At 36.3% G+C, this 24,418-nt stretch overlaps 1 protein-coding gene across 2 annotated transcripts in view; it reads right to left on the bottom strand.

The window, feature by feature from the left end:
* The window catches only part of LOC122797642 (cytochrome P450 2D20-like), a 487,724-nt gene that overhangs the window by 132,803 nt on the left and 330,503 nt on the right, over window positions 1–24,418 (bottom strand). For both annotated transcript variants that reach the window (XM_044066188.1, XM_044066192.1), the window contains exon 6: window positions 37–178. In XM_044066188.1, coding sequence (XP_043922123.1) covers window positions 37–178 — 142 coding nt within the window. The remainder of the gene's footprint in view (window positions 1–36; window positions 179–24,418) is intronic.

The raw sequence follows: 24,418 nt of genomic DNA, 5'->3' as shown, positions 1-24,418 counted from the left end.
AGATTTGCACAATCCATCTTTATACTCCAGACTTACTCTGTATAGCTGGATAAATGAGCATGAAAAGTAAAGCCCAACGTAATGTCGTGGAAGTGGTTTCTGTGCCTGCAATAAACACATCCAAAGTTGTATGCATCAAGTTCTCCTCATTAAAGCTTGAACCCGGGTCATCCTTGACCTGAAAATAGTAAAAACATTAAAATAAAGTATATTTAACAAATGAAACCAGTTGATAAATGGAATATGACCTAGGACATATGACTTCCATTCCTGTTTTTACCACGGTATTTTGCAGTTTTAATGAAACATGTCTACAGATTTCTTTTCAGCAGAATTTTCTAAAAATGGAAGGGATTTTTGAAACAAATGCAATGCAGAAAATGACATTAGCTTATCATTTATGTACATTTTAAAAATGTGAAGGAATGTGCAACATACTGTTCATGTAGCAAAATTATATACCTGCTGCAGACTTCCAAAATGCACCTTAGTGAAAGCTGCATTACAAATATAACTGATTTCAAAGTGTCACCTTACTGGCATCACAGTTTGGCAGCAGACCTCTCAAATCTCCCTTTTTGGAGGTATATTTTATTCTCAGTCCTGATTTATACCTACATGCCATGGAACTAGTTTTGGAGTTATATCTCTATTTTCAAACTTGATTTATCACTTCACAAAACTTTTTGAATTTCTCCTCATCCCATGTGCCTTTCTGATGCTGTCCAGTATATAGAAAACCACACGACATGACAGACATACCAACTGCATCTATAATTTAAAGCAAGAGGACACACATCTTATAAGCTCAAATAGTTATGTGCTGCTTGATATTCAAATATTATGCTAATTAGATGCTCAGATTTTTGGCTGGATGTACTATGCTTGAAATTACAGAGGAAACTCAATTCACCATACTGAAGAAAAAGCTGGCAAGAGACATATTTAGAGATTTATGTAAATGTTTCTGCATTTGAGATACTAGTTATATAATCAGCTAATAATTCATTTAGCCTAAATGTCATCTATAGTCATTATGATCATATATTTCATGCAAATACACAACTCTGTATGTATTTTAACATTTATCGTTTTAAATCATATATAGAAACTTCTGAAATGGATAATAAAAAGTCATTGCAATATGCTGCACTGTAAGAAACTCTCTGAAAACTGTTACACTGACCTTCAAAAAATGCATTCTTCAATATGCAGTTGATTGTGAAGTACCCAATTTTTTAATTTATAGGTTCATAGGTTCATAGGTTGGTACTAGGCTATTAGCCCTAGGGCCTATACAACTAACCATAAAACATTCCCTGGCTATTTCTCTTCCATTTATTGCTTTCCTGCTACCTGCTGGCAGCAGGCACTGACGTGATCTCTGGGGTGAATTTCCTTTCTCCCATCCAATCGTCAAGGTTCCTCTTGAAGAGGTCCAAAGAGGCACTTTGCTTGACATGTATGGGCAATCTATTCCAGAGTGGGGGAGTCTCTGGTCAGGGAACCTATCCTCAGCATGTTTTGTTTATTGTGATGACAAGGTTTAGATCCCTGGGCGATTGGGATTTCTTTAAGTGTAGCATGTCCAACAGCTCTGGGTTTGACATGGCCTTGTATGTTAAGCAGAGATTGCCTCTGAGTAGACAATATGCACGGGATATAGCTGAGTTTTTTTTTAAGTCGTCAGCGTGGGCATCTGCTTTAGGCCTGTGATCTTCTTTTAGTGAGGTATTTCTGAGGCCTTTCCAGTTGTTGCAGATGTCTTGAGAGGGTACATACCAAATGGGGCGCTATGAGAGGTCTATAATGGGTCTAATGAGGGATGAGTACAGTGGGACAATGACCTCCTTTTCTGGATGAAAAGCCCTTCGTGATGAGGTGTGCCATAGAAGGATTTCCTGACTGTTGTGGCTATGTGGTTATCGAAGGTGAGACCACTGTCCATCTGTGTCCCTAAGTCTCTTATCACACTTTCTGTGTTTAGTGTACTGCCACCTATATGGTAATTCATGGATACATGTTTTTCCCAAAGGGATAACAATACATTTCTTGGCATTGAGCTTGAGCCCATGGCTCTGGCACCAAGCATCTGTTTCTGTAAGGCCCTTTTGTAGAGTATCCACATCATTTGGGAATTCAATTATGGCTCCCAGTTTGCAGTCATCTGCAAACTTTGTTAGCCACAGTCCCTTAGTGTTGACCTGTACTTCAGAGAAGTAGATGCCAAACAAGAGCGGCCCCAGGACTGAACCCTGAGGTACTCCACTCACTTGTCTGGAGCTGGATTTGGAGTCGGCTACTTTTACAGTGTGGGTTCTATCAGTAAGCCATTTAGCAACCCATTGGGTGACATAGGGATTAATGCCCAACTTAGTAAGTTTATCTATGATTCCAGAGTGGGGGATAGTGTCAAAGGCCTTGGCAAGGTCTTGTCCATGGCTCTGGAGACTGATTCAAAAAAGTCAATCAGGTTCAGGAGACAAGATCAGCCCTTCACAAACCCAAACTGGGTGGGGTCCAGTGTTTGAAGGTTGCCAATGTCTTTGTTTATAAGTTCCATGATAATATGCTCCATGGCCTTGCAGATAAGGCTTGTCAGACTGATGGGGCGGTAGTTTCCGGGGATCAAGGTGGATCCCCCTTGTGGGATTGGGAGATAACTGTAGCTCTCCACTCAGTGGGCAAAAACCCTGAGGTGAGGCTATGATTAAACATGACACTTAGGTGAGGTGCCAGTTCATATTGTAGTTCATGTAGTACACAGCCCGGGATGTCATCTGGTCCCATGGATGCTGTATTCTTGGCTTTACACAGTGCCTTTTGTACCTGTGTGGCTCTTATTACTCGAATTTGCCAATCTTCCGTATTGAGATGGGCCATTTAGGGGTGAGAGGGTGAAGTTGGCACTGAATCGATCTGCCAGGATATTGGCAAAATCCTTCGGATCAGTATATTTAATGCCATTCTGTTTTAGCTCAGAGCAGATCTGAGCATTGCCATTTAGATTAGATTTAAAACTGTCATTTTGCTATAGTTGCCTTCTGCCCAAGTCATGGCTGAAAGAGTCCTTAACCCAATCCACCTACCCAGTAAACAAACATAAATGCATAAATATTTTGATGTGCAGCGATACTTTTATAGCAATGATCATATCTGGAAAGTTATGTTACCCTTCATCATCCATATAATGGCCTACTTTCTTAAACACCCATCCAGTCATAGGTCCTGGTTATGTTTTCACCACAGACATACTTCATAAGGTATAAGCAATGAAAAGCACATTTATAGAACATTCTATTAGTAGTAGCAGTCACCTAACAATGCATTTATTGAGAAATCTTAGTACCAATAAATATTAGGCAATACAATATGTTGAATACCACACTAAGCCACAATTAACAATTTAGTATTAACCACAATTAGTACTAAATTATACTAAAAACCTACCACCAGATTACATTTTTGTAGTATTTATCATCCTGCATATTTGATATATTTTCTTCCTTATAGTGAATTTCAAAAATTAGAAGACTTTGTAGATTTAGAAAATTAATTTTACATAAGACTAAACAGAACATTCCATTCTTATTAATAGTGGTTATAATAAAGACGATGTATTGAAAGCCTATTGGACTGTGGTAAATATCTCTATAGAGGTTCTTTTAGTGTTTTGTGTGATAACATTAATAATAATTCAAAATCACAGCTGTACATCTATGCAGAAATAAATCATGGATTTACTTTGTTAGTCAAAGTACTATTTCAACATCTAAATAGTCCAAACTGTTAAACCCTGAAGTGATGTTTTTAAAAGATGTCAAGGCATTTTGTACTGTGATACTAAGCTTTGTGATGACGTTGAAGATTCCCATTTTGTCAATACTGTAGAGAGAAAAATCTGAGTGATGTATTAAACTACAATTATTTTTGTCAACCTCCTCTTTCTTTGTTTGAGTTTCCTACCCGCAGGGGTACCATTCCCTGTGGTGACTGTTCTATCTGTGCTTACATTTTTTTTACCTTTCCTAAATTTAATATGACTGCTTTTCATACAACCAGTCATTTGCATTTCAGATTGCATCATCTATGTTTTTTGATGCTCCTGGAGTCTGTCCTGCATAGGTTAGGCTAAAAGTAAATTTAAAGTAAGGTTTCAGTAGTATATTAGAGACATAATGCAGGGTAACTTCAATAACCCTGTGTCACATTATGTTGGAACATAATAAACAGCATATCAAATAGATGAATGCATTCACAGTTGTACAATCAGACTGATACAATCACAATATCATGTTAAAATGGAATATATTATATACAAGTTTTTGTGGTGGAACAGCTGTAAATATTGATATGCATGATGAAACACACAGATACCTGTATTAAAGTGGGAGTTCAAAGCCCTGACCCTATACTCTCCCTCCTACAGATTGTTGATGGGCTATCTATACCTGGCATAGAAGTCATCCTTGGATTCCACTCTGATGGACTATTTCCTTATAAGAAATACTTGATCCAGACACTTAAACCCTGATCAAGGACTTGTTGGACAGATAGGTACGTGAATCAGAGAATGCCCCTTCTCTGCAACAGGCTTCCCATCCAGGTAAAGTTGACCTCTTCCCTAACCATATTCAAGTAAACTGGACCAGTGGATGGGAAATTGGAATTTCACCCTTGGTCTGGCACCTATGTCTCTAATGGACAGAGGCAGCCTGTAAATGCCTAACCAACCATGCTTTACCTTACATACAACCATTAAAATATACCCCTAAAAATAACTTCTAGGGCACAAAAAAGGGTTGTTTTTGTTAGAGTTATCCTGGTGAAGAGCAAGACTCACATGAGTCCTTCAGATGATCTTTTGTGTGATCTTTAAAAGCGGCAGGTTGTTATTGAGTCTTATCTTAGAGGTAGTGGATTTCATACTTTAGGGAATATGAATACAACAGAGAGCTTCCCCTGCTGAGTTACTATCTTTGTCAGTGGATATAAGGCTTTGTTCATTGAGTGGAGGCTTCTGAGGGATAGGTAGGTCTAAAGGATACTTTTTATGCTGGGAGATCTGTTAGACTGTGTACAACAACTAGCCGTGGGTAGCTGAGGTGATGAGGTAGTTATAGCTACATTTATTGATAGCAGTGTAGTGATGGACCCTATAAGGAAGGTTATAAGCAAAACTAGCACTTTTGGTGTATTGTTGTAGCTTGGAGATTTGGTCACTATGGAGATTTACAACAATAGGGAAGCAAGAAGTAGTTCTGGTAGTAGATTGGCAGATACTGTAATTGTTCTACTACGTTCAGCAAAGTCCTTGTTTGACATAATGTTTCAAGTTTTTTGATGTGCTTTTTGATTACTTCATGTATATTCAGATCAAATTTTAGCTTTTTGTCTGCAGTAACACCTAGCAACATATTATGTATAACCCTTTGAATCTGTGGGTTGATTTTTGAAGTCCAGATTCATGTCTGAGTTAGGTTTAGTGGTAAAAATAAGCAGTTGTTCCTTTTTAGGATTCAACAGAAGTTGGTAGCTACCCAGTTAAGCTTCAGCAGAAGGGAAGGACTCCTGGGTAATTGTTTGGAGTTGAGACAGATTGTCAGCTGCACAGATGAGAGCTGAGACATCTGCATACTGAATGAGGGATGCATGCATGGAATCTTTTAGAGGTCATTTATGAAGATATTAAATAGTAGAGATCCTAAGAAAGATCTTTGAGGTACCCCAAGAATGACAGAAAGAAAGGAAAATAAAACTGATTGCTACTTTACAGCTTGGTGCCTGCTGGTTAAGTATCTGTTGAACCACTGGAACTGAAACGTGAGAGACCTATAAACAGTACTATTTCGACAGTTTATCATCTAAGACAGTATCAAAAGCATTTTTCAGATCCAAGAATCCTGAAGAAACCATTTTGCCATTGTTTCTATTAAAGTTCATGGCAGTGATAAAGACCAAGAGGGCCGTTGTGCTGTGATTTGGTCTAAAGCCAACTTTGATAGAAGTGGTAATACTGTTATCTGTGTGGTATTGGAACAGTTTGAAAGTAAATGTATTTTAAAGATTTTTGAAAGAGATGGAAAGACAGGAATTGGTCTGTATCTTGATAGCTCTACAGTGTGCTTCTCTGTATTAGGACAGGATGCAAGATTTTTTTCTAGATAGCTGAAATGTAATTTTCTGGAATTGATCTGTTGAGTAATATGGGTACTGAGTAGGTAATGCATTTGCAATTACTGTAAAGTACTCTGCTGGGGGGTATCTATGGTTAAGGTGTTGTGTTTTAATTTGCATAAACATGTTTAATGTCGATGGGTGGATAGATTTTAGAGTGAACAAACTGTTGTAGGTGTCAATGTGCAGATATCTAGGATGGTTAGTATTGCTGCTGGTTTTAATGAGTTTGACAACAGTTTGGAAGAAGAGAGTGATGAAACCAGTGGGAATAGCTTCTGCGGAAAGGATAGGGATGGGGATAGTTTGCTTTGCTCTGCCAAGGTATAGAAGCTTATTCATGGAGGCACAGAAAGCTTTAGGGTTGTTTTGGTAACTTTCCTTTTAGTGAGGTTTCAGGGTTGCCTGAATATCTGGTGGTTCTCTTGTATTTTCTGTTTTAGCCAAGATCTCCAGTCTTCATCGCTTTATGAAATAATTCTTTAGTTAATTGCATTAATCATGAGGAAGGATTTATTCTTACTCACTTTTTTCCTCATGGGGGCCATTTTGTTGAGTATATTGAGAAAGACTGGATTAAATTCCAGTGTCACATCATCTAATAGTAGGCATGTCATTATATTTTAGTTAAACAATTTTATGGTAGGTTTGAAAGCTCGTTTATCAAATGTTGTGATGTTGAGGACCGTGTTAGAGTGATGTTGTTTTGGGATACATATGGGGCACCTTAAGGCACACGTTGGTAGATGGTCACAAAGTGTGTCTGAGAGAGTGCCAGTGGATGTCATTTTATGAGGATCAGATAATAGAATCCAGTCTATTAATATGCATTTCATTATACCTGGTAGGGGTAATATCAACTTGTGTGAATCCATGTATGTTTATTGAGTATTGAGATCTGTTCATGGTGATTAAATTTCAGTCTTTATTAAAGCCAGCTAAAATAATTGTTTCCTGGGAGATATTGCTAACTACCAGGGAGAGTATCTTCAGCTGTAGGGATATTATTCCCTGGGGGGATGTATAGAACAATGACAAAGATGCTTTTATGGTTATTATGTTTGAGGAAGGAGATAATTAGCTCAGCATTATTGAACTAGGGGATGGTATAGTGGTAGGGACTAAAAATGACTCCCTTACCTCATTTATTGCCATTCCTTTCAGTACATACTGTAACCTGGAGGGAGTATAACTTCATCTTTGGTTTCTGATTTTAGCCAAGTTTCAGTCACAAACAGAATGCTTGGGTCAGAAATTCATGCAAGTAGGTCTGTGAGTTTATTCTGCATATTTCTTAAATTGATATGAAGAAGTTTTAAGTGAGCTTTGCTGTGTGGTTTGGAATGTGAGTAGGTTAAGATGTTTTCTAAACCAGGGTTAGGGTGACTGTACCCACAATGAAGTATGATGCATGGCAGGATATGAGCGGAAGGAAAACAGTTGGATTTGGCTTGTGACAGTGTGGGTAGTGTAGGCTGAGTTTGAAAGAGTTTCACGTTGGTAACATTAATAAGGTGAATGTAAGTGCAGTTTGTATACAGTGAGGTAATTTGTTACTGTAGTCATCAGTGCCTTGTGTAAATGTAAAGGAGGAGCTAAGTAAGAGGAAGATGGGATGGAAAGATGTTACATATGAAAAAGACAGTACTGTGGTAGTAATTAATAGATTAATGAGCACTGTTCAGTTTGGAATACTTGCTCTTTAAGAACAGACAAGGTTATATAATGTTACTAAAAAGAGTATGTGTTTGTGTTTTGCAGTGGTTGAAAACTGCAGTATATTTGAAATGTTTATGTGTTATTGTGCGTAGGGAATATTCTGAGTGTGTTGCTGTGATGATTTAGTTATGAAAGGTTTTGTGACTTTAAGGGAAGGGTAAAGTGAGTAAATTGAGTTGTGGATGGTTAGTAATAAAAATGTGAGTTTGAAGGAAAGCTGGGTAGTTAGGGGTGGAAAGGCAGGATAACAGGATTCTCCTCTTTTTTTTTTTTTTTTTTTGAGTCAGTCTTATCAATCAAAGAACACCTGACTTACTGACTTAGGATTCAGACCAGGTCTATAAATCAGCACTTAAGTTGTGTATCACAAAAAAATTAGGTATCATATAATGTGTGTGCTGTAGATACTGGTCTTGTCAAAGTTATGTGAAACAAAAATTCCAGCACATAAAGAGAGATAGTCCCACACTGCTAAACTATTCTTCTGTTGTTAAAAATTTAACAGAGTGGCAAGGGTGAAAAACTCTGAGGGATGCAGAGAAACATGTATGAGCTCTCTAAAAATGTCCCAAATTCAGGCAACACTGATATTGAATCTACTCTTCAACATGAATGATACCTAGGTACAAAGAAAATATGAATTGGCTTCAACTATTAGTTAAATAATTGGTGTTATTCCAGGAAAATGCAGTATGTGTCAGCACGGTTTGATTTGCTTGACAGTTCCAATTGCTTTGCAGAGGATGGCCTATATCTCTCATTCAAAGACTGCCACATATTGGCTAAAGCCTTTGCTGCAACCATAATATCTTTTTTAGACAAAGTTTAGTTAATGAACTTTCCAACATTGCAAACATATCAATAGCAAAACAGGATCAAATTTAGGTGGCTCTGCTCAATGCCAGAAGTCTAAACAACAAGTTGCCCTATCTTGAGGCACTCCTGCATTTGGAAGGCATCTATATAAGTGTAATCACTGAAACCTTATTTAAACACCCAGAAAGCACTCTCCCATTACCTGGGCTTAGGCCTTCCATGCCTTGAGACCCTTATTTGTAAAGTTTCATATCACCTCTAGACAGATTACCAGAGAAACACAAGTTGAACTTACAAAGTTCAAATCACATTAAACAAAATAATTTATCAGTTTATTGCCTGTTACAGGACCCCTTGTATGACTCTGAAAGTTCATTTCAGGTTACAAAACATTTTAAGAACAATAATTTTACAATTTTCAAAAATAAAACAAAAACGTGCAGCTTAAATAATTATGACAAGTTGGACATAATATAAAAATATTGGTTAAGAATTGATACACGTTATGTGATAATCATTTAATATTTATACAAATTTTAGACAGTTTGTAAAGAAATGAAAGGTAAGTTACAAACAGGAACTGCAATATGAAGTAAGGGAAAAACAGGCTAATGGCATATTTAGACAGAAAGTCAGGGAAGAGAATTAGATAGAAGTAAGAAAGTAAGTGAAGAAGGAAGCGTAAGGAGATATAAGGAACAAAAAGATGCTTGGTCACATTTAGGGATACAGTTTATCCTGATTTTGAGCAAGAACAGGGCCAGATTTTAGCTAGGAAGTCTTTCAGAGTGTTTTTTAAAAATGGGAGGGAGGGTATTGGCCTGATGGATAAAGGTAAGGACCTTCAGGCTTTAGCAACCTTGTACGAGTATAAACAATGCCCATCAGATTTGATAGGTTTGTAGACAGACAGGAGGGTTTGGTCACTGGATCACAATGACCAAATGAGAACATAGCTGTGTAGATTTTTTTTAGCATTGGACAGGTAGATGGATGCTGGATAGTTTTATACATGGTAAGAAGCTGTGCATATGTTAGTTGATGAGGCAACTTTGTTTATTAAGCCTCAATTTGTATATGTAATGAAACAGCTACTGGACTTGTAGTCCCCCCCCAAGGGAAGTGAACAATGTAAGAGCAAGTATGAAGAGATGGACAAGTCAGGATGATATCAAGCATCAGTGAACACAATTGTAAGTAGAAGTGAAAGAACTCAGTCAGAAAAGTAGGTAAGAAACATCCTGGTACACTATCATAACATCATATATTATAATGTTTCTGATGAAAAAATAATATATATGAACAAAGTAGACATAGCATGGGATATATATCAGAGTAAGGCATGAAATAAATGAGTGGAAGAAGAAAAAAGAGGGAGACAGAAAAGATAACAAAGTGTTGAGGGAGAGAGGGAGAGAGAGAGAGAGAGAGACAAGGGTGAAGTGGGCAGCTATCTCCTACTCAGAAGACCAAGGAAGTACTACAGAAGTTTGTAAATGTCATTATTGGCTAATTTGCATGTCTCTGAATTGCCCTTAACTACCACTAGTGCTAGTGTGGCTGGGTCCTTCTTGCAGTTTTTACTGAGTGGTTTGTCTGTGTGACCTTTTTACTCTTTGTTTTTTCAGATAAGCATCTACAGGACAACTCTACATAGTCAAACATTTGATAATATGCTGGCATAAGCAGTGTGCTGGCATTACTTTGTGTGAGATCCTGGTACAGTAGTGATTGGGAATTTGTCTTTTCCTTGATGTTGTGTAATCTCGGAGATGGTACATAAAAGTAGCAGACGTGCGGGTGGTGCTTGTGGATTTCCTTGAAAAAAGAAGGTGTCATTTATTTATTTACTTTTTTTTTATTTTTATTTTTTTGAGATATTTTGAATTTCAATATTTTTACATCAGAATTTTTCCATTTAATACTTTCATTCTTTGATTACACCTACAACACTTACATATATATATGTACAGAGATGGGTCTACTTCAGTAGACCAAAATCCCACTTACCCGACTTTCAAAACACGATGATAAAAAACCCGAAACTCCAGGAGACTGACCATTCGGAACACTGACAGATCACTACAGGTAAGTAACTGCTCACCCAATCCTGCAAACACACTAACACCGAAGAAAAGAAAACCCACTCATGTGGGGGGATCCCCCCCCCACACTGCCCCTAACTAAATATACCAGCTCCATGACTGCACTACCGTGGAGGTAAGGGGCAAAGTCAACATGTTGGCCAAGCAGTTACTTACCCATAGTGATCTGTCGGTGTTCTGAGCAGTCAGTCTTCTGGAGTTGTGGGTATTTCATCTCAGTGTTTTGAATGTCTCTCTCTCTCTCTCTCTCTCTCTCTCTCTATATATATATATATATATATATATATATATATATATATATATATATTTTTTTTTTTCTTTTTTTCTATAGAGAGACAGCAAAACACATACAAAAATACACACATACATTTCATCAGAGTGTGTGTGTGTGTGTGTGTGTGTGTGTGTGTGTGTGTGTGTGTGTGTGTGTGTGTGTGTGTGTGTGTGTGTGTGTGTGTGTGTGTGTGTGTGTGTGTGTGTACGTCCATCTATATAAAGATATACTTTCATAGGTATAGAGATACAAATTTTCTGCTTCCTTCCACTGTGAACAATATTCTTTTCTCACTTTAGTTCTCTTTCTTGTTTAATTAGTGTGTTAACTGGTTTTACTCTTTATATTTCTTAAAGGATATTTTTAACCATTTGATGCTATTTAATTTGCAACTGTTGTGCTTTCATTTTTTATTTATTGTTTTCTCTGAGGTGGACATTTTGATGTACCTTCAGTTTTTTTTCTACAAGGTCTGTAAGACTTTTGCAACAGCTTTTGTGAGGCACTATATCTAATTTGCTATAGTTTGTTTATAGTTTGTCTTTCTTAATTTCTACACTTTCACTTTCAGTTGGAATGAATGTATAGTTTATTTGACAGTGAGACAGTTTGGTGATCATTTGGATGTTTGTTCTCAACAACTCCATAATTCCAAATTTGAGATCCTGCACTTCTCTTCATTTCAGTATATCTAATTAGGTCCATAGATGTATGCTAGGCTAACAACCACATGGGCCTTTTTAAGCCTAGCTGTGCTTCCCAAATCTCTGACAAGTTCTGGTACCCTTGATAAGTGTAAGCATGGGGTTGTGAGGTGAAACATTTACAAGCAGGGCCCTGGGAGATGAACCATTTACAGGTTGTCTGTGTCCATTAGAGACACAGTTGCCAAACCAGGGGTGAATTTCCCATTCCCCATCCAACTGTCAAAGTTACACTTGAATTGGGTTAGGGAGAAACTCTGCTTCACTTGGATGGGGATCCTAGAAGATCATAGGAGATGACTAGGCTATAGACCCAGAGGTCATTTCAAGCCTAGCCATTTCATCCCAATGTAATACCATAGAAATGTTCATTAATACCCAAGACTGCATTTAGTAATGGCTGCCCATGCCCAAGAGGGTTGTGGGTACTATTTCTAGTAAGAATTTATGGTGCCCCATCTACTTGTCCAGGTTCCTTTTGAACAGTTTCTTAGAAGTGCTCTGTTTCACATGAATAGATAACCTATTCCAAAGATGCAGCAGTCACTGGGAGATCACTATATCCCTCAAGCATGTCCTATTTAAGTTGCAAGCCATATTTAGGTCCTGGAACAGGTGGCGCTACTCCCGTTTGATTTACAGATATGCAACGAGTTCATTAGGTTTCGGTCTGAGATTGCTCTGCAAGCCAGGCATAAGTCTCCACTAAGAAATCTATATGATACAGAGTAAAGTGACAGGGACTTTAATTGGTCTGTGTATGGCACATGCTGGACTCCCTTGATCTTCTTTGTTAGACAAATCTAAGGTTTCTCCAATAGCTGCAGGTGCTTTGGACAGTACATGCTGAATGGGGCATTATACTCAACTATTGGTCGGATTAGTGCCGAATATAGAGGGGTTATAACCTCTTGTGCTCTCAAGGCGATGCCATTATTAATCAAGTGTACTATGCAGAAAGCCTTCCTTGTTACAGTAGAAAAATGGTGTCCGAAGTTAAGGTCATGGTCATCTTGTGATCCCAAGTCTCTTACAACTTTATGAGTAGTTAGGGTATTATTGTTGATTTGCTAGTGTGAAGGGACATTGTTTGTGCTGAAGGAATGATGATGCATTTCTTTGAATTCAGTTTGAGACCATGACTAAGACACCAGTCATTGGTCTGTGTAAGACCCTTCTGGAGTATACTGATGTAATTTGGAGATTCAATAATTGCATCCAGTTTGCAGTCATCTGCAAACTTGGTCAGCCACAACCCCTTAGCTTTGACTTGAACTTCTGAAAAGTATATACCAAACAGTAGGGGGTTCAGCACTGACTCCTGTGGCATCCCACTGGTAACAGGTCTGCTGGATATGTAATCACCCACTTTGACAGTGTGTGCCCAGTCTGTGAACCAGTTGGCAATCTATCTTACAATGAAGGGGTTTACATTCAGTTTGCTAAGTTTATCTGTAATGCCTGAGTGTGGGATTGAGTTGAAAGCCTTTGCCAAGTTGAGGTATGTTGTGTGCAAAGATATGCCCTCATCAACGGCCTTGGTCACATTTCTGAAAAAAAATCCAGCAGATTTAACAGGCAGGATCTTCCCTTGACAAAGCCAAATTGGTTAGGATCCAGGATTTCGAGGTTGCCTATGTCTTTATTTATGAGGTCCATAATGATACGTTCCATGCCTTACAGATGAGGCTTGTCAGGCTTATGGGTCTGTAATTCCTTGGGTCTGTTGCTAGGCCATACTATATTACTGCATCTCAAGAACAGTTTACCACCTTTCTCCGCAATTCTTAGGATTCCTTGTATTATTTCTTTAGCTTTTTCTTCTTAAAGAAGCAGTTTTTCCTTATAGTGTCCTGACATTTAAATGTTCTTAAGTGACAAGACCCTATCTCTTCTTTGATTACTCTAGTATTTTGTTTATTTGATCTTTCTGTTATGGACATGTTGACATCTACTCCTAAAGAATCCACCATGTTCATTCTCTGCGTAATGCTTGTACACTTACAGTTCTATCACAGTTCTATTTGTTTCATTTTCTGAAACAATAAAAAGACTTGTTTTTCTATCAAGAAATTACTTTTGGTAGTCTTTTGACTTGAATATGGCCTTTTTTTTTTACATTTTGTTGACTGGGAAAGTCCAACTAGGACAGAACCTACTTTCAGCAAAGGCCCAAGGAGAAACACTCCAGATGCATGTCTTTAGAAAGTGGGAGGAAACCACAGTAGCCAGAGGAAATCCACGTGGATGCGAGAACATGCAAACTCCACACAGAAGGCACCCCAGCTGAAAATCAAACCAGAGAACCTCTTGCTGTGAGGCGACAACATTAACCACTGAACCACTGTGCTGCCCATTTGTTTATATATATATATATTTTTTTTATCTTTATTTGCTGGGTATTGCCCTGTTGGGAATATTCCATTCTTAGTGTATAAAGCTCCACAGAATATATTGGTAGATAATATAGTTGCATTACAAGTGATACAGTATAAGATTATTTATTTCAAAGGACCAGCAGTTACAGTAGATAAGTAACAGTACACAAACTCAATTGCAAATTAACAATAATAACTGGCATCAGTAAATTTTTTATCTAACCTGATTTCACTGTCCATAAAGACTTGCTGAATAAAGTAAACTAATACAAAAAGACAAATCTAAATAATTACAGGTGTCTTTGCAAATCTGCATACTGTATGACGAGAGGTCTATTAGTAACTACAAGTTATACATGATCATTGACATCTGATTATAGTCAGTTAGGAACAAAGATACTTATTAGTAGATAAACAGGAATTTGTTATAACAATGGGGGTATTACTCTTCTTTTGTTTAAAACAGTTTTATTGATTTTGATTATAATGAAAACAATCGCATAGACATATATAAGATAATTTACATTATAGATTTATAAATTGATAACATATATTTAAAGCATTTAAATATGAATTTACGAATAACAAAGCAAATAAAATAAAGTATGTTCATAGACATCCAGTATTTATACATTAACATACACTATAACCTTCTTTTTGTAACTTGTTCTCATGAATGACAAGGAAAGTCAATTACCTTTATGCAAAATTATCATTTTTTTTCCAACATATTTTGTCAGTTAACCTATAAATGATATTCATATGTCTTTCTAGAAGTTCTAGAGGTTATGGTTCTTATCTGTAAATGACTAACTTCTTTTAATAAATTCGTAAACTCAGAGAATGTAGGAGGATGTTTTGAAATGCAATTTTTTGTTATGATCTTTCTAGCCACTGCCAATATAGTCCATAGTAATTGATATTTGGTTTTCTTAACACATTGTGGAACAGGTGTATTAAATATGATTAATGATTTGTTCAATATGAAGTTGTCTGAAAAAAGTGCTTGTAAAAAGTCATTTACTTTATTCCAAAATATATTTAAGGTTGGACAGTCAAAAAACATATGTGCCCAGTTAATATCTATATTAGAGTTGCATCTATTACAGATGTTCTGTTTTTTATTAATTTTGTCCATTATTTGTAGTGTATAAAAGGATCTATTCATGAATCTCCATGTGTAAATCTTCCATTTCAGAGAAAATGATGTTTTCCCAGCTGATTGTAGCATATTAACATTATCTTGCTTACTTGGGGTATTATGAGTAATTAAACTATAATAACTCCAGTGGTTATGTGTGCAAGAAAATGTTTCTTCTCTTAAAAGTCTATAAATAAAGGAGAGACTACCTGAATATGTATGCTGGTGTAATAATGTTGATTGAAGAAATTGTAATAATATCTTGGTGGCATGTTTGCTAGTTGGCGAAGCTAGTTTCAGCTTATTATCAAGATATAGTATAAGTGTTTGTATATCTAACCATGAGGAATTATTAAGTGTATATTCCTGTATAATATGATCCATTGAACTAGTCTTGTATTCATAAGTTAGCTGGAACCAGTATTTGAGTTCATTGTTTTATAGTTGAGAAATGTTGTTAATATCTGAGGTAACAAATGTCTCTTGTGTATATACTATAGGAAATAACAAAAAAAGTAGTCTTTCTATTTAACATGTTTATATATAAAGTTTCTAAAGTTAATTATAATATTATGTGTGTAACTGGCAGTATGATTAGGATTAGTATGTGTGATAAAATATTCTTTTAAGATCCATATAAAAGGTATGAATTCTAGTTGATATGATGTTGGTCTCATTATAAGTTCCATGGCTGATACTTCCCATAAAGATTTCCATTTAGCAAAATAGGTTATATCTAAGAGCTGAGAAACTGATCTGATTATAGCAGAAATCGAATAGAGATTTAGATCTGGGAAAGCTATTCCACCATTCTTCCAGCTGTTAGTATGTTGATTAATAGTAATTCTAGGTTTTTTTTGTGACCAGAAGAATCTTAGTATTAAAGTGTTTAGTTTATTTATAAACCTTTTTGAGGGTAGAATTTGAATGGATTGTATTATGTATAAGATTTTAGGTAGAATTATCATTTTTATAATGGTTAGTCTTTCTTCAGTAGTAAATATTATTGTGTTCCATTTTGAAAGTAATTCTTGGATATTTTGTAAACATTTGTTATAGTTTAATAGAATTATTCATTTAATATCTTTGGCTAGAATGATTCCAAGATATGTGATTTGATCTGCATTAGCAATGTGATATGTATTATTTCCTATCATTCTTTTTTAATTTTTTTTATTATTATTAGGATATATGGGTAGAATTTTTGTTTTATTGTCTTTGAATGATAGACCGGACATCATTTGAAACATTTTAATCGATTCATATAATGACATGAATGAGGAGTCATTTCCCTTTGTGGTGATAAGAACATCATCCGCAAACAACTGGATTTTGGCTATATTGTCTTTATCCATTTCCAAACCCTCTTATTTCTTTATTGTTTCTTATTTCATTTGCCCAGGGTTCCATGATCAAAGTAAATAGTAGAGGAGAGAGAGGACATCCTTGTTTGGTGCCTTTTGTAATAGATATTGTATTGGAAATATATGACCCTATTTTGATATATGCATTGGTTGCTTCATATAAATGCTTTAGAAGATTAATAAAATTATGTGAAAAATGTAAGCATTCCAAAAGAGTAAATAGATAGATCCAGTTAATAGAATCAAAGGCCGCATTAATATCAAGACTAATTAATGATAAGTTCCTTTTCTTCCTTTGTGAGAAGTCTATAATAGCTAGGGTTTGTTTTATATTATCAGAAGTACTTCTGTTAGTTATAAATCCTGTCTGGTCTTTGTCTATTAAGTGGGGTAAGAATGTCTTCAATCTTTCTGAGAATATATTCATAAACATCTTATAATCAATATTCAGTAAAGATATTGGTCTGTATGAAGAACAGAATTTTAGGTCTTTATTTGATTTTAAAATAGGGGATATAAATGTATATTTCCAGGATGGGGGTGTAATATTATCACTTTGGGCCAAATTATATACTTTGTGTAGTAAGGAAATAGCCATTTTGGGTATTATCTTATAAATTTCAGGAATAATTCCATCGTTACCTGGAGCTTTGTTTAATTTAACCTTACTTATTTGACTTTGTATATCTGATAAAGTAATATCAATAACTTCAATTTGTTGTTTGTTTAGTTTATTATATATATTCTTGTTAATATAATTTCTTATGTTATCTTGTGTTTGAATTTGTTGTGTGGATTGATTAATTTCATCAAAGTGACATCTAAACTCTTCTAATATATCTTGCATACTATGTACTTCTCTTTTCTTTTTTGCAGAATGTATTTCTTTAATATAATTATATTAATTTAATCTTTTGGTCTTATTCTTAAGGTTTGATAGATGTTTAGGATTTACAGAATAAGCAAGAAACCCATATTTTTCTAGTGTTATCTTTGTTTTATGATGTAGGATAGATCTATATTCCTCATTTAGTTTGTATATCTCATCCCTTATATTCTTTGAAGACAAGTTGTCTTTATTATTTGTGTATAGTGAGTCCAGTTTATCCTGTATTATTCTTGTATCTTTATCCCATATTTTCATCTTATTATGAAACCATTTGTTTATTTATCCATACAAATATGCTTTTAGGGCATCCCAAATAAATATATCATGTGTGTCTGATGCTGAGTTTATATTAATGAAGTTTTGTGTCTCTTCTGTTATGAATAATTGAAAACCCTTAAGTTGTGTGAGATATGCTGGAATCCTTTTAATTTGGACACTATGGGTAGTATTAATATTAAGTTCAAATATGATAGTATTATGGTCCAAGATTGGGCAGGATATTATTTTGCTATTGGTCAGGTTATTCATTATCTGTGTGAAAAGAAATATTCTATCAATTCTAGAATATGTTTTGTATCTATTAGAATAGAACGTGTATTGTAATGAGTTATGATCCACAAAATGATGTATGTCTTTGAGTAGGTATAAGTCTATGAAATGTATAAGTTGTTTAAGTGTTTGTATCTTTAGGGTCTAAGATACAGTTGTAGTCACCTGCCATAATGATATGTCCCTCAGATAGTGAAACTATTTGATTCAATATGTGTCTAATAGTATTAGTACCAATACCAGGTAACCAATAGTTGTTTATTAATGTATATAGTTTCTTACCCATCTCAATTACAGCCAAGCAAAGCAAACCTTTATTGTCTTGGTATGTTTTGATTATTCTGGGTAATGGTAATGTTTTGTTCCACAATATTGCTACACCTCTTTTTTTCATACATTCTGAGCTTACTATATTTGTGTATTTATTTGTATCTAGAAATTTAATCGTATCTTTTGTTAAATGGGTTTCTTGTAAGAATACTATATTAGGTTTATGAAAAGCTAGATATTTAAACAAATTACTTCTTTTATGTGGATTGCTCAAACCATTTATGTTAAGTGACATACCTTTCAACATAGTCATTTTATGTAATTGCACCTGAAAGATGTGTTAGTAACATATCAACATCATATGTGTAATGTGAAAATTTCTGCAAAAAAGTGAATTTGTTCCTAGTATAAATAGTAAATCTCATGTCTTTAGGAAAAAATGTATTCCTTGAGCTTTATTCTCTATGTTTTCTGTAAATAAGCTACTCTGGATGTCAAAAAACTCTTTTTAAAAAAATATTACATACACTAGATAAAAACAAACACCCCAATGCTCCCCGCCTGGAGTTATAACCTCCTAATCCCCATGACATCTGTCACTGAGATCAACCCCTAAACTGTAACAACAGAGTACAAACTCCACTATTAACATACTTTATATACTTTAAGTTAGAAACATTAAGATAACCAAATTCTAATGAAATCATTAATTGTCCTAATATAGTGTTATCTGGAAGGTTTATACGTTCATAGATATCATATCTAATAAGCAACCTATGTAACCTAATAGATTCAAGATATGATTTACATTCCAAAATAAGGCAAATGTCTAACAGATTATTTAAAAGGACTAAGTAATTTAGCTCACTGCCTTACTATTAACATAGATAACAGAGGTTGTGTGAATAAACAACATTTCTATTAGGTTATCAGATATAATACGTTATCCAGGACACAATGTCATTGTTCAAACCATGGTTTGTTTAAATGTAATTCTATTTTGTATTAACATGTTTGTAACTCTCATTATATCTCTTCCCTTTATTTAGCTTATATACATGAACATGAGAGGGAAGAGAGAGAGAGAGAAAAAAAAAGTAAAACAAGGCTAACATGAAGTTAGGATCCCGTGTAAATAGTTATATTTAGAATGAATATTTAGAAGACATAGGTGTAATTATAAACAGTGTGTCATTTAAATAAACATTGTATCACAGCCAAATGGGATGTATTCACTATAAACATGTGTATATACAACCGCTTTCACTAGTGGCAGAATAAGATATCTATTTGCAAAGTTCTTTTTAGTATACCATTTTTGTTATTAAATTCTTTGCTATGCAAACAAACATTCTGAAATGATATGCATAACCTTACTTATGGCACTTAAATATAAGGATTGCACAAATTTGTGAAGATAATAACTTTGAGTATGATAACCATAATCATAGTATGCAGTGATACTTCAAAGAAAGATGAGGGAGAAAAAAAATATATATATATACACATATATATATATAGATATATATATATATATATATATATATATATATATATATATTATACATATATATACACATACATACATATATATATATATATATATATATATATATATATATATATATATATATATATATATACACATACATATATATATATATATATATATATATATATATATATATATATATATATATATATATATATATATACACATACACACACACACACACACACACACACACACATACATGCAAAAATGAATGTTACCATCAGTATTTACACTTGTAGGGCCTAAGAATAAAGCACATAAATATTTACATTTTAATACTCACACAGTTCTCTCATAACCATCTCCTCTCTCACCTCTTTTCTTTTTACATTTTCTTCTTTTATCTGTTCTATAATCCTTTCTTCAAGTCACAAAAGATGAAGATATTATGTTATTGTAATATGTAATCTTGTCATCGACCATAAAAATGATCATTTTAAGTAAATAACAGTTGATTTAAAACAAAAAAGACTGTTAAACCAAGCTACAGTCAAAATACAGTTCTGCACTTCCTGGAAATGTTCATCGCACTGTGATGACGTCATTCAGCTGCTTCACATCATCGAGGGAGTTCAGAGAGAAAAGAGATGATTCCACAAACTGTAGAAAGTTTTCCAAATGAATAATTAGCTTGAAAAAGAACTTCACGAGGTAAGGAGAACGTTCAAAGTTGTCTCCCTTATTTTTTTGGTGGGAAACAGCCGAGTTTCAGTAAAAAAAAAATGTTTTATACATGTGAATCAGCATATCTCTGTTACCCATACTAGAAACTGCAAAACTGTCATCAAAAAAAAAAGTTTTTAAACAAAGCAAGAAAGTAATGATGTAACTTTTCCTACTGCTCTATTTTGTCATTTAAAAGCACTATGTTTATTTTTAACTATCTATATTCCCTAGAGTTTAGATTAATATATAAATAATAAGCCTTGTAATAGAAACACATATAACATCTCCCAGCTTTTCACAGCTAATGTATGCATTGGTATTTAAACCCACAGATACTACACTACCTTCCCAGTATTTACCTATCCTGAACAAATGTATATCATGTACATATTTAATAATTACATTGTGAATTCTTGTTCTGCTCTGAGGGTGTAACACAGTTTATGCTCAGTGCTGACCATTGCTGTATAATTAGAAGTGAGAAGGAAACTGTTATATGAATATGTTATTCTCATAGGTTCATAGGTAGATACTAGGCTATTTGCCCTAGGACATTTATAAGCCTAGCCCGAGTGTATTTGGCTTTCGCCTCCCTATTAGATTAGCCTACTGTGCCGCTGTATAGTAGGTCACAGAAGGTAGCCCATTAATATTAGTTTACCGTGCCTCTGTCGAGCAGGGACACAGAAGAGATCCCAGGGGTGAATTTGCGATTTCCCATCCACGCGTCCAGATTTCCCTTGAAGAGGGTCAGCGAGGGGCTATGTCTAACATGAATTGGTATTTTATTCCAGAGTGAGGGGAGCCTCTGGGAAATGAATCTGTCCCTCCAGCATGTCCTATTTATTTTTGTGCTGAGGTTTAAGTTCCTGGAGCGTGTAGCTCTAAGGGATTTGGATTTTTTGAGGTGGAGCATGTCCATTAATTCTGGGTTAGATATGGCTTTGTACGTCAGGCATAGATCGCCTCTGAGTAGGTGGTAAGCAACTGAGTAGAGCTGGAGTTTCTTTAGTCTAGCTGCATAGGACATTTGTTTGTAGCCCATGATCCTCTTGGTGAGGTACTTTTGGGGTCTCTCCAGTTGCTGCAGGTGTTGGGTAAGGTGCATCCCAAAAGGGGCATTGTATTCAATTATGGGCCTGATGAGTGATGAGTAGAGAGGCATGATGACCTCTTTTGATCTAGATGCGAACCCTTTCATGATAAGGTGGGCTATATAGAAGGTCTTTCTAACCACTTTGGCAACGTGATTATCAAAGGAGAGATTACTATCTACGTTGGTCCCCAAATATCTAATTACTAATTCCATACTTAATGGATTACCACCTATGTGGTAATTTGTGGGCACTTTGTTTTTCCCAAAGGGGATGACTATGCACTTTTTAGCATTTAGCTTGAGGCCGTGGTTCTGGCACCAAGCATCCGTCTCCATGAGACCCTTTTGGAGGATGCTTGTGTCAGCTGGAGAGTCAATTATGGCTCCCAGTTTGCAGTCATCTGTGAACTTTGTCAGCCATAGTCCCCCCGTGTTAGCCTGAACCTCAGAGAAGTATATACCAAATAAGAGAGGTCCCAGAACTGAGCCTTGTGGGACGCCACTTGTAACTGGTTTGGATTTGGACGTGGCACCTGCGATTCTGACCATGTGGGTTCTATCCCTGAGCCAGTTTGCAACCCATCTTGTGATATAGGGGTTGATATTTAAGCTAGTAAGCTTATTTATGATGCCCGAGTGGGGTATTGTGTCGAAGGCTTTTGCGAGGTTCAGGTAGGCTGTGTGGACTACCTTGCCCTCATCTATGGCTTTGGTAACTGTTTCAAAGAAATCAACTAGGTTTAAGAGGCAAGATCTGCCCTTAACAAAGCCGAATTGGGTAGGGTCCAGTGTCTGGAGGCTCCCAATGTCTTTGTTTATGAGTTCCATGATAATACGCTCCATAGCTTTACAGACCAGACTAGTCAGGCTTATGGGGCGATAGTTCCCGGGGTCCGTTGTCGCGCCACCTTTGTGGAGTGGGACCACTGTAGCTGTACTCCATTCTTTGGGTACATATCCTGTAGTAAGGCTAAGTTTGAACAGTGACTTAATGTGAGGGTTCAGTTCTTCTTGGAGCTCGTGTAAGACACAGCCTGGGACACCGTCTGGTCCCATAGATGCTGTGGTTTTTGCTTTGGAGAGGGCAGCTTTCACCTGTGCATCTGTGATGTCAGGGAGGTTACATTCGGGTGGGATAGGCATTTGCTCCTTTGAGAGGGAAGGGGGGAGAAGTTAGCACTGAATCTGTCTGCCAGGATGTTGGCTATGTCTGTAGGTTCAGTATATTTTGTACCATTATGCAACAATTCAGAGCATATCTGGGAGTTTCCACCCATATTCCTGACATAACTAAAGAAGGCCTTGTGATCATCTTTAGTGTCTAGGGCAATTCTTCCGAAACTGGCCTTTGATGATTTTATGAGGGATCGTAGTTTCTTGCTAATACTGTTCAGAGATGCCTTCCCTTTTTGGGATTTTGCTCTGTCATGTAGTAGCTTCCTCCTTCTGTTGTATAGCTTATTTATGGCTGGGGTCCACCAGACAGGTCTCCTGTTTTGGAGGAGTGGGTCTTGGTTTTATTTGGGATAGCACAATCCATGCATTCCTGCAGGTGCTCATAGAATGCAATTGTAAAGGATTCTGCGGATTGGGCTGTATTATCCTCTGGCCCGGGGGCTTTGAAGGATTCTACCTCAGTCTTGAGAAGTGTGAAGTTAGCTTTTGAGAAATTCTTTACAGTGATTTCCTTGGCTGGGGGTGGGGACGGGATATGGATGTCCAGGGAAATTAGTTTATGGTCTGATCTTACCAATGAGGGGTTTACCTCCGGTGTGGAACATAGAGTCCCCATGTTGGTGATGACCAGGTCCAATATGTTGTTGCCTCTTGTGGGAGTGGTGACCAGTTGTTCCATCCTGTTAGAGTTTATAAATTCAAGGAACCGTTGGGTGAGGGTGTTTGGGCTTGAGTAGTTTTCCCAATCAATGTTTGGGTAGTTGAAGTCACCCAATAACATAGTGTTTGGAGAGACCTTCATATTCTCCAGTGTTCTCAGGAATGCCAAGCGGGGTTCCTGTGAAAGGGAGGGTGATCTGTAGCAGGCTACAAACTGAAAGGCAGTTTTGCCCGTTGTTAGTTGCACATGGATGGTTTCTGATGCTTCGTGCAGTGCCACTAACCTGGAGGTGTAGGTATCTTTGATGAATATAGATACTCCCCCTCCTTTTGTGCTTCGGTCCGAGTTTTGGGGCCAAAAAGCATGGTATGAGTTATAACCTGGTATAGCTGGGGTGCTCTCAGGAGCCTTGAACCAGGTTTTTGTTACTGCACAGACATTGATTTTCTCCATACTGAGGAGAGCCTCGAGTGCATGCATCTTGAGGTTTAGACTTCTGGCATTCAGTAGCATTACCTTTAGTTTTTTTATCCTTGGGTTGTCTATGGTGGTGGGTTTGTCCTTTGAGCCTTGCCTAAAAAAGGCACTATGGGGGTGGCAAGAGCCTTGGCCAGTATACGAAAGCCTAAGGGTGACAGGTGCAAGCCGTCCATAGCGAAGCAACGTGGCTTGTCGAGCATGTAATCCCAGGCTGACAGACACTGGTTCCGCTTTGAATGACACCAATACTTTAGCCAGTTGTTGAAACTGATCATTTTGTCTTTATACTGTGGTATCATTCTTGGTGAGGGCGAGATGCTACTCAAGGTCAGGGTTATACCAGCCTAGGCTACATGATCAGAGAGCTCCTCTATGTCTCTTTTCATGTAGTCCAGGGA

The sequence above is a fragment of the Protopterus annectens genome, chromosome 1.part0 (genome assembly GCF_019279795.1).
Source record: "Protopterus annectens isolate FY-2018-M chromosome 1.part0, PAN1.0, whole genome shotgun sequence".
In the NCBI taxonomy this organism is placed as follows: domain Eukaryota; kingdom Metazoa; phylum Chordata; order Ceratodontiformes; family Protopteridae; genus Protopterus; species Protopterus annectens.
The sequence above is the reverse complement of the archived record's forward strand: the minus strand, read 5'-3'. Positions and strand labels throughout refer to the sequence as shown.